General features: G+C 32.4%; 1 protein-coding gene across 1 annotated transcript; it reads left to right on the forward strand.

Moving 5' to 3' along the window:
• The first annotated feature begins 3047 nt into the window (after positions 1 to 3047).
• Positions 3048 to 6392, forward strand: LOC102625528 (putative leucine-rich repeat receptor-like serine/threonine-protein kinase At2g24130). The gene is made up of 2 exons (XM_006474548.3): positions 3048 to 5636; positions 5919 to 6392. The coding sequence occupies exons 1-2, from the start codon at positions 3077 to 3079 to the stop codon at positions 6308 to 6310; spliced, it is 2952 nt and encodes a 983-aa protein (XP_006474611.2). The 5' UTR covers positions 3048 to 3076; the 3' UTR covers positions 6311 to 6392.
• Positions 6393 to 13297: the final 6905 nt, after the last annotated feature.

Raw genomic sequence — 13297 nt, forward strand, 5'->3', positions numbered from 1 at the left:
GCAATACATTCGAACTGGTGATAACCGTGCAATACTCATAATTAAGATTTAGAATCACGTACTATGAACATTTAAGCTAATGAAATGAGAGTGAAGAGAGATCTCTTAAAAAGTCATGAAGATTTAAGGAAAATCAAATAGGTACGAGGCCCCCACAATTGTAGCAAGGTAAAAATGTAAAAAGCAGCAACCATATTAGCACAGAAGAGGGAGTGTTGGGGGAGAGATGAGGGAGAGGGGTATTTTGGTCTCAAAGGTTGTTTTATGGCTAATGTTGATAGAAATTTGTTTGGGGGGTTAAGATGGAAAAAACCAAAACTTTAATGGTTATTAGTGTAAATTTCCCATAAAGATGGTTGGGATTCATGATTTATAAAGACATTTTCATTTAATTAAATCCATAATAATCTTAATTTCCTCTAACAATAGAACTACAGTTAAAAAGGGGGGGGGGGGGGGGTTATATGTTGGAATGTACATTCCATGAGGTGGCTCGCTTGCATGCATACATGTTTCAAGTTTTAATTAATTAAAGATCAAATACATGTATCCAATTTTGAGTGGAGATAAACTAATTGTAAATACTCACATATTTCTAAGATAATGTTCTAATTAATATTCACATATTCCAAAAGGATTAAAATAAGGATAATGTACTAAAATTTTTCATGGAGGGAAGTGAATAATATCCATTATATAATAAGGTAACCTAGCTAGCCTAGCCTTAAGAACTCATGCTTGTTTTTTTTATCAACAAATAACGCTATATATCAAAAGAGAATATGCTAGAAGATCTCTAGTATGTCTGTGTGTTTTCTATATTTGCATAACAACTAATTATGAAGGTATGATAAATTTACTTAATGATGGAATACCCGACATTTTCAAGAACAAGGATTGGAAGCTAATCATATCTAACCATGCACGTATGTATAATGCGTTTATATTAAAACTTGACTGGTTTTAACTTTTAACAAGCAGCACGACACATTGTGTTACAAAAAAAAGATCTTGCAATGAGTGACCATCAAAATCTCATCTTTTTGAGTCTGGCTTGAAAGATAATGCTGAATGCACGCACCATATCATCTTTTTTTGCCACCTTTCAACCGTCCAATATATTTTATTAGTAGATTCATTTATCATCATGCACTTAGCTTGTACGAGATCCCGGATCCAGTTAATAAATATTTTAGGCTTGCAAGCATATTATACACATTAGAATAGTCATCAATTATGTAATCATGGATTAGCAGGCAAACGTTCCTAATTCCTATTGTACATGCACTTTCCCATTTTATCAATAAGGTCTATTTCGATAGCTGCATGGGCGGGTCAAGTATATTTTAATCATATGTTACATCAAAACAAAATTAATTAAATTTGAAAAAAAAATATGAACGATACCATTAAAAAACAAATTATTTAAATGATGGCACGATGATGTCTAATTATTATATTATATTATTTAAGTAAAATATTTATAATCCTAATGAAAATTTTTATGATTCTAACTTAAATATTTTATTTAATATATGTGTTAGTATTCGTTGAGCTTACATATTATTATTCACTTTTAGCATATGTATAAGTTTTAATTATAAGAATTTATGGAGCGTTCAGTAATAAAATCTTTAAAATTTCATACTATTTATTTGGGTAGTTAGTTTTTTAATAAATTAAAAGTTTTTTTTAATAAATTTAAGATCTTCTTAAAAAATAGAGTTTTAAGTAATTGCCTAATTTGTCGGCTCTGGAGAGCTGCATGCGCATTTTTTTAATTTAATATAAAAAATTCTGCATATTTATCAAGCCTGTCGAACATTTATCGCTTGGTCCGGCCAAGAAATCATCACCAAGGCATGCTTTCTAGATAGTCCCAGGGTCTTACACTTTAACCTTAACTAATGGTACGAAAACTATTTTATAAATAAAAGACAGTAGAGCTCAATCAGAAAGTACTAGAGGGCATAAGGAGCCCTGGCTTTCAAAATAGGCTTAATTAATATAAAAGTAAGATAACGAATCAAAATACATAATAGTATTTTACGAAGAATAGATTATGATCCCTTACTCATGTGAAATTAGTATTGTTGGGAGTACATGAAAAGTGATTTAGTTTTTAACATATCTTTATTCCTCTTGTTGATTTGCACTATTTATGAGATATTTCTTGTCATGATATTGACCAAAGGAAGGATTTATGTCAAACCATATAAATGATTAAGTTTGTAAGGCTAAGCTTATCTTTGGGGAAAAAAAAAAAGTAACAAATTAGAAGTAAAAAAGATCTCACCTTCCTAAGCCTAATTCCCCTATTGAAGAATTTTTTATAATTTCTTAAGGCTGATCAAGATTTTAATGCCATTCATCAGAAATGATATATAGTTGTATGGTTTTTGCCTTTTAATGTTTGGGTTTCTACCATAAATTTAGCAAACTGAAGTGAAAAATAATGAGTTGAAGTACTATTAGTAGAAAAATAATTCACCTACGTTAAGCTATCAAACTCTAGTTAATTACTGGCAAAGCTGCTACAATACCCAATGAAGTTAAGTTCATACCGCTCTCTTTACCAAGAAAATGACATAATTTTAGTTTGTGCTCAAAAACGCATAACTGTAGCCGACAAGTGTACCAAAATCCAAGCACCCAGTTGCCAAATCATCTGCCTAAGCATGCCTATTAACCTAGATTATCCTTAACAAGGCAGCATCCACTAATTCATCACCTCAAATTCACAAGCAATCACACATCAAAACAACAACCACCAAAAAGTAAGTGTTAGGCCTTGAGTTTTGGCTGACATGTACGCCACTAATACTATGGAACTTGCTGGCTTCACCGGCTTCTAACGTTTTTGGTTACTCGTCATGCCACTCTATCACACTTGTTCAACTCCCATTGGTTAGATTCTTAGTCAAATATCACAAGCAAACGGCAGTTAGGCACAGCCATGACACGAGCAATTTGCTGATTAGATTTAGATATATTAATCCCAACATCATGTTATAATCTTCTTAAGAAACAAATGACTCGCACTTAGTGCTTGCAACTGTTGGTAAAAAATTTACAAATGGGGTCTTGTAAATTTTCCTTGTTTTGCTTCCTTTGCTCGGTCATCATCTTCTTTGTTGTTTCTGGAGAAGACAATGCTGATGATGATCAAATCATTAGAGACAGAGCTTCATTGGTTACATTCATGTCGAGTATCATTTCGGCCCCGGAACATGCTCTTGAGAGCTGGAATTCAACAGATGTTCATGTGTGCAACTGGTCCGGGGTGAAGTGCAATAATTCTAGAAACAAAGTAGTGGAGTTAGACCTCAGTGCAAGGTCTATCTATGGCACTATTTCCCCTGCTCTTGCAAATCTTTCCTCTTTAATAGTTCTTGATTTGTCAAAAAACTTCTTCCAAGGCCACATCCCGGCTGAGCTTGGCAGCCTCATTCGTCTTAAGCAACTTAGCCTATCCTGGAACTCTCTCCAAGGGAAAATTCCATCCCAATTGGGGTCACTTCATCAACTAGAGTATCTTGATTTGGGAAACAACAAGCTTGTTGGAGAAATCCCTATACCAATTTTTTGCAGCAACTCTTCTACTTCCTTGCAATACATAGACCTCTCAAACAACTCTCTAACTGGCGAAATTCCTCTGAAGAATGAATGCGAGCTGAGAAACTTGAGGTTTCTTCTTCTTTGGTCTAATAGATTAGTAGGCCAAGTTCCTCAAGCCCTTGCAAACTCTTCGAAACTCGAATGGCTTGATTTGGAGTCCAACATGTTTAGTGGGGAGCCGCCTTCAGAGATTATAAGCAAAATGCCTCAGTTGCAATTCCTCTATTTGTCCTACAATGATTTTGTCAGCCACGATGGTAACACTAACCTTGAACCTTTTTTTGCTTCTTTAGCTAATTCCTCTAATTTTCAAGAATTAGAATTAGCAGGTAACAATCTTGGTGGAATGATACCTTCTATTATTGGTGATCTTTCTGCCAATCTTGTACAGATTCATCTCGATTGCAATCTTATCTATGGCAAAATCCCTCCTCACATTTCTAATCTTGTCAATCTCACCCTTTTGAATTTGTCTAGTAACCTCTTGAATGGAACAATCCCACATGAGTTGTGTCTAATGAGCAAGCTGGAGAGGGTTTACTTGTCAAATAATTCACTCTCTGGTGAAATTCCTTCAGCTTTTGGTGACATTCCTCATCTTGGTCTTTTGGATTTGTCCAAAAACAAGCTTTCAGGTTCCATACCGGATAGTTTTGCTAACCTTTCCCAGCTTAGAAGACTTTTGCTTTATGGAAACCACCTTTCGGGAACAATACCATCAAGTTTAGGAAAATGTGTCAATTTGGAAATCCTAGACCTCTCTCACAACAAAATTTCAGGGATCATTCCTAGTGACGTTGCAGGACTGAGAAGCCTGAAATTGTACTTGAACTTGTCTAGCAATCATTTGGATGGTCCTTTGCCATTGGAGCTGAGCAAAATGGACATGGTGCTAGCAATTGATCTGTCTTTCAACAATCTTTCAGGCTCAATTCCTCCGCAGCTTGGAAGCTGCATTGCCCTGGAATCTCTCAATCTTTCTGGAAATTCATTAGAAGGCCTTCTGCCGGTTTCTATAGGACAGTTGCCTTACCTCAAACAGTTTGATGTTTCATCAAACAGATTGTTTGGAGTAATCCCACCATCTTTTCAAGCATCACCGACTCTCAAGCAACTCAACTTCTCTTTCAACAAGTTCTCAGGGAACATATCAAAAAAGGGGGCCTTCTCATCGTTGACCATAGCCTCTTTCCAGGGGAATGATGGACTCTGTGGGGCAATAAAAGGCTTGCAAACATGCAAGAAGGAGCATACTCATCATCTGGTTATCTTATCAATCCTTCTCTCACTGTTTGCGATGTCGTTGCTGTTCATATTCGGAAACTTTTTAGTACTCAGATCAAAATTCGGGAAGGATTTGTCAGTATTGAATGGAGCTGATTTGGAAGATGAAGAAAAAGAAAAAGAAGAGGCCAAGAACCCCAGAGTTTCATACAAACAACTCATTGAAGCTACAGGAGGGTTCTGCCCTTCAAGCTTAATTGGTTCGGGAAGATTTGGCCATGTGTACAAGGGAGTCCTTCAAGACAACACAAGAATTGCCGTTAAAGTTTTGGACTTAACGACAACTGGAGAAATTACAGGAAGTTTCAAGAGAGAATGCCAAATTCTGAAAAGAATCAGGCACAGGAATTTGATCAGAATCATCACAATTTGCAGCAAGCCAGATTTTAAGGCTCTGGTTCTTCCACTCATGTCAAATGGAAGCTTAGAGAATCATTTGTACCCAAGCCATGGGCTGAGTCATGGGTTGGATTTGATTCAGCTTGTGAAAATTTGCTCTGATGTTGCTGAGGGAGTGGCCTATTTGCACCATCATTCTCCTATTAAAGTTGTGCACTGTGATCTTAAACCAAGTAATATTCTGCTTGATGAAGACTTGACAGCTTTGGTAGCTGATTTTGGAATAGCAAAATTGGTTAAAGGCATTGATAAGAGTGTTAATTGTGCCAATGATTCAATGTCCTTTACCTCCACAGATGGCTTGCTATGTGGGTCTGTCGGTTACATTGCTCCTGGTACGTAGCTCTGATCCTTTTCCCTTCTTTATTACATTGTTGATCTTGATCATATTATAAGTTTAATGTTTCAGATTTTAAGTAATATATCATATAAGTTTAATATTTCAGGTCCTAAATAATTACCAAATTGTAAGTCTTTTCGTATTTACACATTATAAAAGAAATTGATTTGATCTTTACACGTCAATTTTGAGTTTTTTTTTTTTTTTTTTTTGAGTATGCGTACATTTTATTAAAATATGAAATGTATTTATCTGAGAATTTTCATATAAAATGCAGAATATGGAATGGGTAAACGTGCATCGACTCATGGAGACGTTTACAGTTTCGGCGTCCTCTTACTAGAAATCGTGACTGGAAGGCGCCCAACGGACGTGCTATTTCACGACGGTTCAAGCTTGCATGAATGGGTGAAACGCCACTACCCGTACAGGCTAGACCCAATAGTTGAAAAAGCAATTGCTAAATATGCACCGCAGCACATGCCAATTTATTATAACAAGGTATGGAGCGATGTCGTCTTGGAGTTGATTGAACTCGGCCTTTTGTGTACTCAATACAATCCTTCAACTAGGCCAAGCATGCTTGATGTTGCCCACGAAATGGGCAGGCTCAAGCAGTATCTGTCTAGTCCTTCCTCTTTGATCGAAGAAGCTGCTCTCAAGGGTTAAGGCAAATACCTTTTCTATTGAGATCATATTGCAATGAGCAAAAAATAAGTTCCCACGTTGAAATAGAATTTTGTTTATTCTTGATAATTAATAATTGCATTGATTCATTGGAGTGGCGCTGATTTCATAAAAGTTTTTAAGCATAACATAACTGAAAATTAAAATCTTCTCCACCCATGTTAAGAGAAGTTCAAATCCCAAATTTTTTTAATCAATCAAATAAATTTAATTAATTGAACCAATAATAATTAATTAGCACCAGTTCGAGTTACAAAGTTGCTTATTAATTAATTATTTCATATCATTTTCATTAACGGCTTATTTGTAACTTAGCTAGATTATGGTAAACCTTGGATTAATTTACCTATAAGAATAGTTATCAAACATCAACCCACTTTTTATTTAGTAGTTAATAATTTTTTAGTAGCTATAGTCTTAAATCATAATATCGTATTTAGTAGTTGCTTGAAATATTAAAGCAACTTTCATAGCTGAGATGAACACAATTTGATATGTTACATATTATAAAAGTGGATTATAATTAGGAAGAATGCATATTTTAGTTATGATAAATGTCATATTTACCACTTATATTTGTATCATATTTTTAATTACAATTTACATGTTTCATCCCTCCCATTAAGAGATAACGGGTGTGTTTGAGATTGAGATGCTATAATTTTTAAAGTGCAGCTGTTCTGAAAAAAAAAACTATAATTATAAAACAAAAGTTAGTACTATGTAGTAAATATAAATTTTAAATAATAATTTTGACAAAATTATTAAAAATATAAAAAAAATTTCATGATACAAGTGAAAAAACACATTAACATATCTCCCAAGCTACGGCAGCTAGTGTTTACTAAACATTTAGTCCAACCTCAATCTCAAACGCACCCAACATATAAAATTAACATTTTTTTATTTACTATTCTATCCCTCTTTAGATGATTTTAAATAAGTAATATTTATACCTAAAATAAATAGATCCCAGTATTAATTAAATTAAGATAAGCAATATTTATTAGAGGAGAAGATGAAAATGATTAGTTCTATGCAATTACCGAAACAACACTTACAATTTTTATTTTTTGTTAGTCTCAATGATTTGTATTAAATTTAATTTAAAATTTAAAATATCACATCTTAAATGATTGTTTTGCCATTATTTTCACAATTAATTATGTTATCTTTTGAGAGGAATGAAACAAGTAAAAAAAAAAATTCAATAATATGACATCCACTGAGAATAAACACAGGCATTCTCTTTTATAATTATCTATTAACAATCAAAAGTTGCATATCTTTAATATTATTTATTACAACCAATTAATCAACAAAGATAGCCTTTGTTTTTGTGCAATATTTAATGGTTTAATGGGATATGCGTAATCAAGTTTGTGTGCTAGCTGTGATTCATTCTTAATTTCGTCCAATCTTGTTCAGTTTTAGGGATTGATCTAATGCTTTTTTGGCTTTAAAAAATTATGTCAAATATATGTGGTAAGCCTAGAAAAGGGTGATTTCTGAATGAAATTGCTCAAAAAGGGTGTCTTTTGGCCTACCATACATTGAAAGAGAATTTGCTAGTGCCATGTAGGGGTATTATACACCTACTCCCGCTCCAAATTTAACAATAAAATGGACTTAAGAGCATCACCTCTAGTTAATCTCATAATTGAGGAGAAAGAATCAGCTAGATGCACTTGTTGCATTAGGTAAAATTGTCATAGGCAACTAAAGGATAGGCAGTGGACATAAACAAATTATAAACAATTTCATCCACTTAGATATGCTTGTGAAAAAAATCAAATCCATACTTTGAATTTTAAAAATTATTAAAACAGCTAAATATTTTTAGTCAAAAATCTTTTTTTTTTAAAAGGGGGAATAATGCCCTTAAGGTTAGAAGAAGTTTTGTATAGACGTATGGACGACACTCAATCTCATAAGTTAATAACTAAAACAGATGGTTGAATCACTTAATTTTGAATTGGGTTTGGCACTAAACAATGTTAATAAAATCGATTAATCTAAAAATTTGAACCATATATCAAGTAAACTTTTAAAATTAATATTCAGTAGTAAAGCTAATGTGTGTCGATTTGTGTATACATACAATTGTTTTTTTTATTTTTAAATGACGGATTGAATTAACTACTGGTAAGTGGTAACAATTAACTAGCAGCAGAACAACAAAAAAAATGAAAAACTACATCATATTCATTACAGAATATATGCACCTCATAATATATATAATTTAGGCAATCTCAGAGAAATTACTTTATTGATGGTGCTTTAAAATTTATGTTGTCATCTCAAGTCATCTACTTAACTACCTGAAACACACTTGCAGAATATATCTATATAGTCTTGAGGTCTTTTTCGATCACCATAACCTACCAATATCACAATCACGCTCGGTCTTCTTACTTTTCATTTGTTAATTATATAATTAACATAATCTAAAAAATTAATCACAAATGGCACTAGCAACTTCTCCAGCATGATCTTTACAAATCTTGGATTTTTTTTAATTAATCAGGATTTTTTATGACAGTCATCTTCTCATTGGGAAGATTTACTTATGGACAACAAATTAGATCTAGAAACTTAAAGCCTTCAACAAAACTTTGTAATCAATACATTAAAGTTTCTTTAAGTATGAAGAACTCTTGGTAATGAAAGTATCTCACACGAATTGATGAAAATAATGTTATTTACCATGTAATTAAGAAAATGCAGTAGCACAGTTTTCAGTGTTCATAAGAACTAGTCAGATATATTACATAAAATAGTGAACTGCACCATGCGAAATCTCATAATCTATGAGAATCAATTTCCGTTTAAAAACTAAGGAATGAGTTTCTCATCCTCTGATCATGTAATCCACCTCAGAATTACTTCCGAATAATCTTTTTATGTTTGTGTTGTTTAATAATTTTTCTGTCTGGCAAGATCCCAACGATCTACACAGCTTCACGTGGATTAATTTAAATAAAGTCGGCAGTTGGCCTGCATTATATTATATTCTCAGAAATCAAATACTAGTAGATCATTCATGTACGTTTGTCCTTAGTCATCAGAATTGGCTGTGTAGCTTTCATTTGTGTCACTTATTCATGCTGATTCTAGTATGCACATCATATCATGGCTATTAAAATTAAGGTTATGTTTCCTTCAACGGAAGATATTAACATAATTTGCATGCCATGACAATTAATTAAGTTGGCATTTGCTTTTTTTTTTTAATCTAAAATTTAAATAAATTTAAATTTGCTTGAAGTCTAAATATGTCTGAATATAAATTTCCAAAGGACATGTTTCTTTTTCCTTTTTTAATGATTGAATTAATATAAGTGTTAAAAAAATTGAATTATTATATATTTTGATAAGTTAAAGATGGTAAGTAAATTAAAGTCATTTTATTACTAATTATAACATTTCAATGTTGCAGCTAAAAAAAAATGCAATGTTAATTATATTGTTTGTGTGTGTGTGTGTGTGTATTGCTTAATCGCACAAGTTAATATAGAATCAATTAACAATTTCAAGTAAGATAGCATTTTACAAGTATTATTAATTGTAAAAAGTTAAAATATTCAAAGGAATAAAAAGAACAGCTACATCCTAACGTATTAATTTTCATAAAATGTTTGATTCAAAATAGTAGCTATACTGCTATAAACAAAAGAGCCCGAGATAAGTACAAAGTGGAGTCCAAAAATGTAGATTTTATAAAATCAATTGATTCAATTATTAAATCTACACAAGACGGCAGTTGGAGAGAGTAAAATAGAAATTAGTTTTATTGGATTGGAATTAAACCTATTAAATAGAGGTGTATTTTTAAAATTTATAGTTGATTTCTAACTATTAGACTTTTTTCAACTTGGATAAAAGTCAAGTTATTTTTTATTAAGTGGTATATGTCTAAAATTCAGATGTAAAAATATAGATTCTTCCAAAAGTTAAGTTTATTTGTTAAATGTCAAGTCTAAAAATGTTTCAGACATTTTTAAGTTTTACTTCTTTGTTTATATGACAAATATGGAATATCAATTAAAGTGAAGATGTCACTAAAATATATATAAAAAAAAATGACTGATAATTTTTTTTTTTTTTTGATGCACTTGCCTATCACCAGAAGATCAATAACAAGTGTTTCAAATTTTTATTTGTTTTCTTGTAATTTCTTTAATTAAAAAAAGAAAAAGAAATGTGCTTATATGTCGAAGGGGTGATACCCGAAGATGGCGAAGAGTTGCTCGTTTATCTCTTAAGTAATAGTGAATAACGAGCGATCTACTTGATCGGGTAAGCTGTAGAGATCGACCGCTCCAGTAGTTGGGGCGCGGGCACCACTACTATCCTTTGTTTTCTTGTTATGCATCCGATTCTATAAATCCTTAATTTTTTCCCTGACAGAGAAAGAAAAACGTCACTTCGCTCGCTCGCCTTGGGGGACCTAATTAGGAATAAAGTTTTGACAAGAAGAGGTTTGAGATTAATTATTAATTATTATTTTTTAGTATAAAATTATTTATTATTATAGGCAAGCATTTAGTTGCTTACTCCAGCTACGTGAATTAAGGAAAACTGGAGAATTAGTGGACAATAGATGGGGTTGCAATAGATTTTATTTTTTCATATTGCTGGGTTTTCAATTGGCAATTTGAAAAAGCCCGAGTTACAAATCACTGTAACGAAATCTGAAAAAGAAAAAAAAATACATGAAAGTGAAACTAACCCTTTTAAACTCTTAAATATCATTTAGGGTTTCTTTATTTTCCCGAGAAGCAGGGTGGTAGCGGTGGCGTTGGTTGGAACTTATGCAATTCTGAATTCGATATATAGGACCACCTACCTTTTGTAAATGTAAAGAGAATGTTGGATAAGTTGAAGGGGAGTGAAGGAGCTCAGTTGGAAGGATGTAGCTGCTTATGATTTTGCTACGCTGAGGTGGTTCTGAGCTTGTGATTTTGCCTATCTAGGCTCTCGTTTATATGCAATTTAAATAGAGGATTATCTCCGGTGTTAGTGTATCAATTCCTTGTTTGCTTGCGGTAAATTAGTTAACAATATTTGGATTACATAGAGATATTTTTCATGGCTGACCTGATTTGTTAAAGATCTAAGCCAACTGCATTCAATCTATATGCATGAATCATATTTATTTGGTGGTAAAAGATAACAATTGAAATATTAGGTGGTAAAAAGTAATTTTCAGAAAACTAAGATATTTATAATTTTTTGTGTTATTCAAATTTTATGTCGGTTTTAATTTTAATTTTTTTCGATACATGCATTGAAAGGTTAGACCCACTAAAAAATTATTACTAGATACATGTTTTATTAGTGTCATTTTAGAATGATAATGATTAGTATATTTATTAATAATTTTTGAATTGTCTCGATCTACATAGTGTGGGAATGCATGATTTTCTACAGTGGCTAGTAGATGAAGCTTTGCTCCACGTAATAAAGAATTTTTCTGCAGCTGCTCCTCACGTTCTATGAGTACATACTAGATGAATGGGCGTCGTGTGTTATTTTGAAATAATACATAAAACATTCATATATCTATGTTGTGTACGTACTTGGAAGAACTATGGGGAGATGCTGCCGAAATTTCCATAAATGTGAAAAAAAAAAAATCAGCTACTTGAGACTAAGGAATTTATACATTCTTGAATGGCATATATAATATCACGTACCTTTTGCCAATGCGAGAGAACTTTGGATGAGTTGAGGAGCGAAGGAGCTGAGTTAGATGAATGTAGTTGGTTGTGATTTTGCTAAGTTGGATTTGAGCTTATGATTTTGCTTATCTGGTCTTGTCTGTATGCAATATAAATGGAGAACCATCTCCGGTGTTAGTTTATCGCTCCATTTTGCTTGTTTACAAGCAGTAAATTAGTTAACAATATTTATAGGCCTAAAGATTTGTTCATAATTTGTTGAAGATTTAAGTCAACTGCATTTGGTCTATATGCATGAAAGTTATTTATTTAGAGATACATTATAACAAATGAACAATAAATAATAAAAAGTAGTTGTCAGAAAACCTAGATCGTAAAATGATATATCAAGAAACATCTTGTATATATTTAATAATATCCCTAATGATAAACACTTATAATGGTTGTTATAAGCATATTTAAGCGGTGAAGAGCAATATTAGCAGCTTTTGTATTTTCTTCTTCCCTTTTGTTCTTTGTTTATCATAATTATTTCTCTACTTGTTTCTGTTTATTTCTTTTTCTTTGGTTTTCATTTGCTTCTATGTTTTAGGGTTCTTGTTTATGTTTTTTATGTGTTTAGTTATTTACCTTCCTCCTAATGAAAAAAGCATGAATTATTAATTGCATTAGTAATGGAAACGTATGTAAATTGCAGATTTGAACATAATTATAAATGACAAGACTGATGACATGGATCGAATCTCGGACTTGCCCGCTTTTATAATCCACCACATTATATTATACCTCGACCCAAAAGGAGATGGCAAAAACTAGTGTTTTGTCCAAGAGATGGAAGCATTTGAGAGACTCATTCCTCACCTTGGATTTTGATCAAACTTATTTTGTAGGAAGAGATCTACAAACTCGTAATGGAATTTATAACCGTACTTTGGATTTTGTATGCTTTGTTCATGGAACTATGCTTAAGTACTGTAAGCTTATGTTTCATATGCAGAAATTTAGGATATTCGCAAGCCTTGCTGGTCTAAGAGGTCGAAACTAAAATGTTTTTGGATCTCTAAACCTCTCAAACTCAAGGTTTTGTACATTTATCTATCCAGAGAAGATGAAGAAGGTCCTAAAAGTATTAAAATTGCTGTTCCAAGTCTTCAAGAATTTAGCCTAGAGCTTCAGAATCGGAGAATGGGTTCATGTGTGATTGACATCGCTGGTGTCCACATTTGACTATGTGAAGCCAGTTAGTTATAATCTCTTATGAGGTTGCTGAGATGGTTAGCTGACT

The sequence above is a fragment of the Citrus sinensis genome, chromosome 9, assembly GCF_022201045.2.
Source record: "Citrus sinensis cultivar Valencia sweet orange chromosome 9, DVS_A1.0, whole genome shotgun sequence".
NCBI classification, from domain to species: domain Eukaryota; kingdom Viridiplantae; phylum Streptophyta; class Magnoliopsida; order Sapindales; family Rutaceae; genus Citrus; species Citrus sinensis.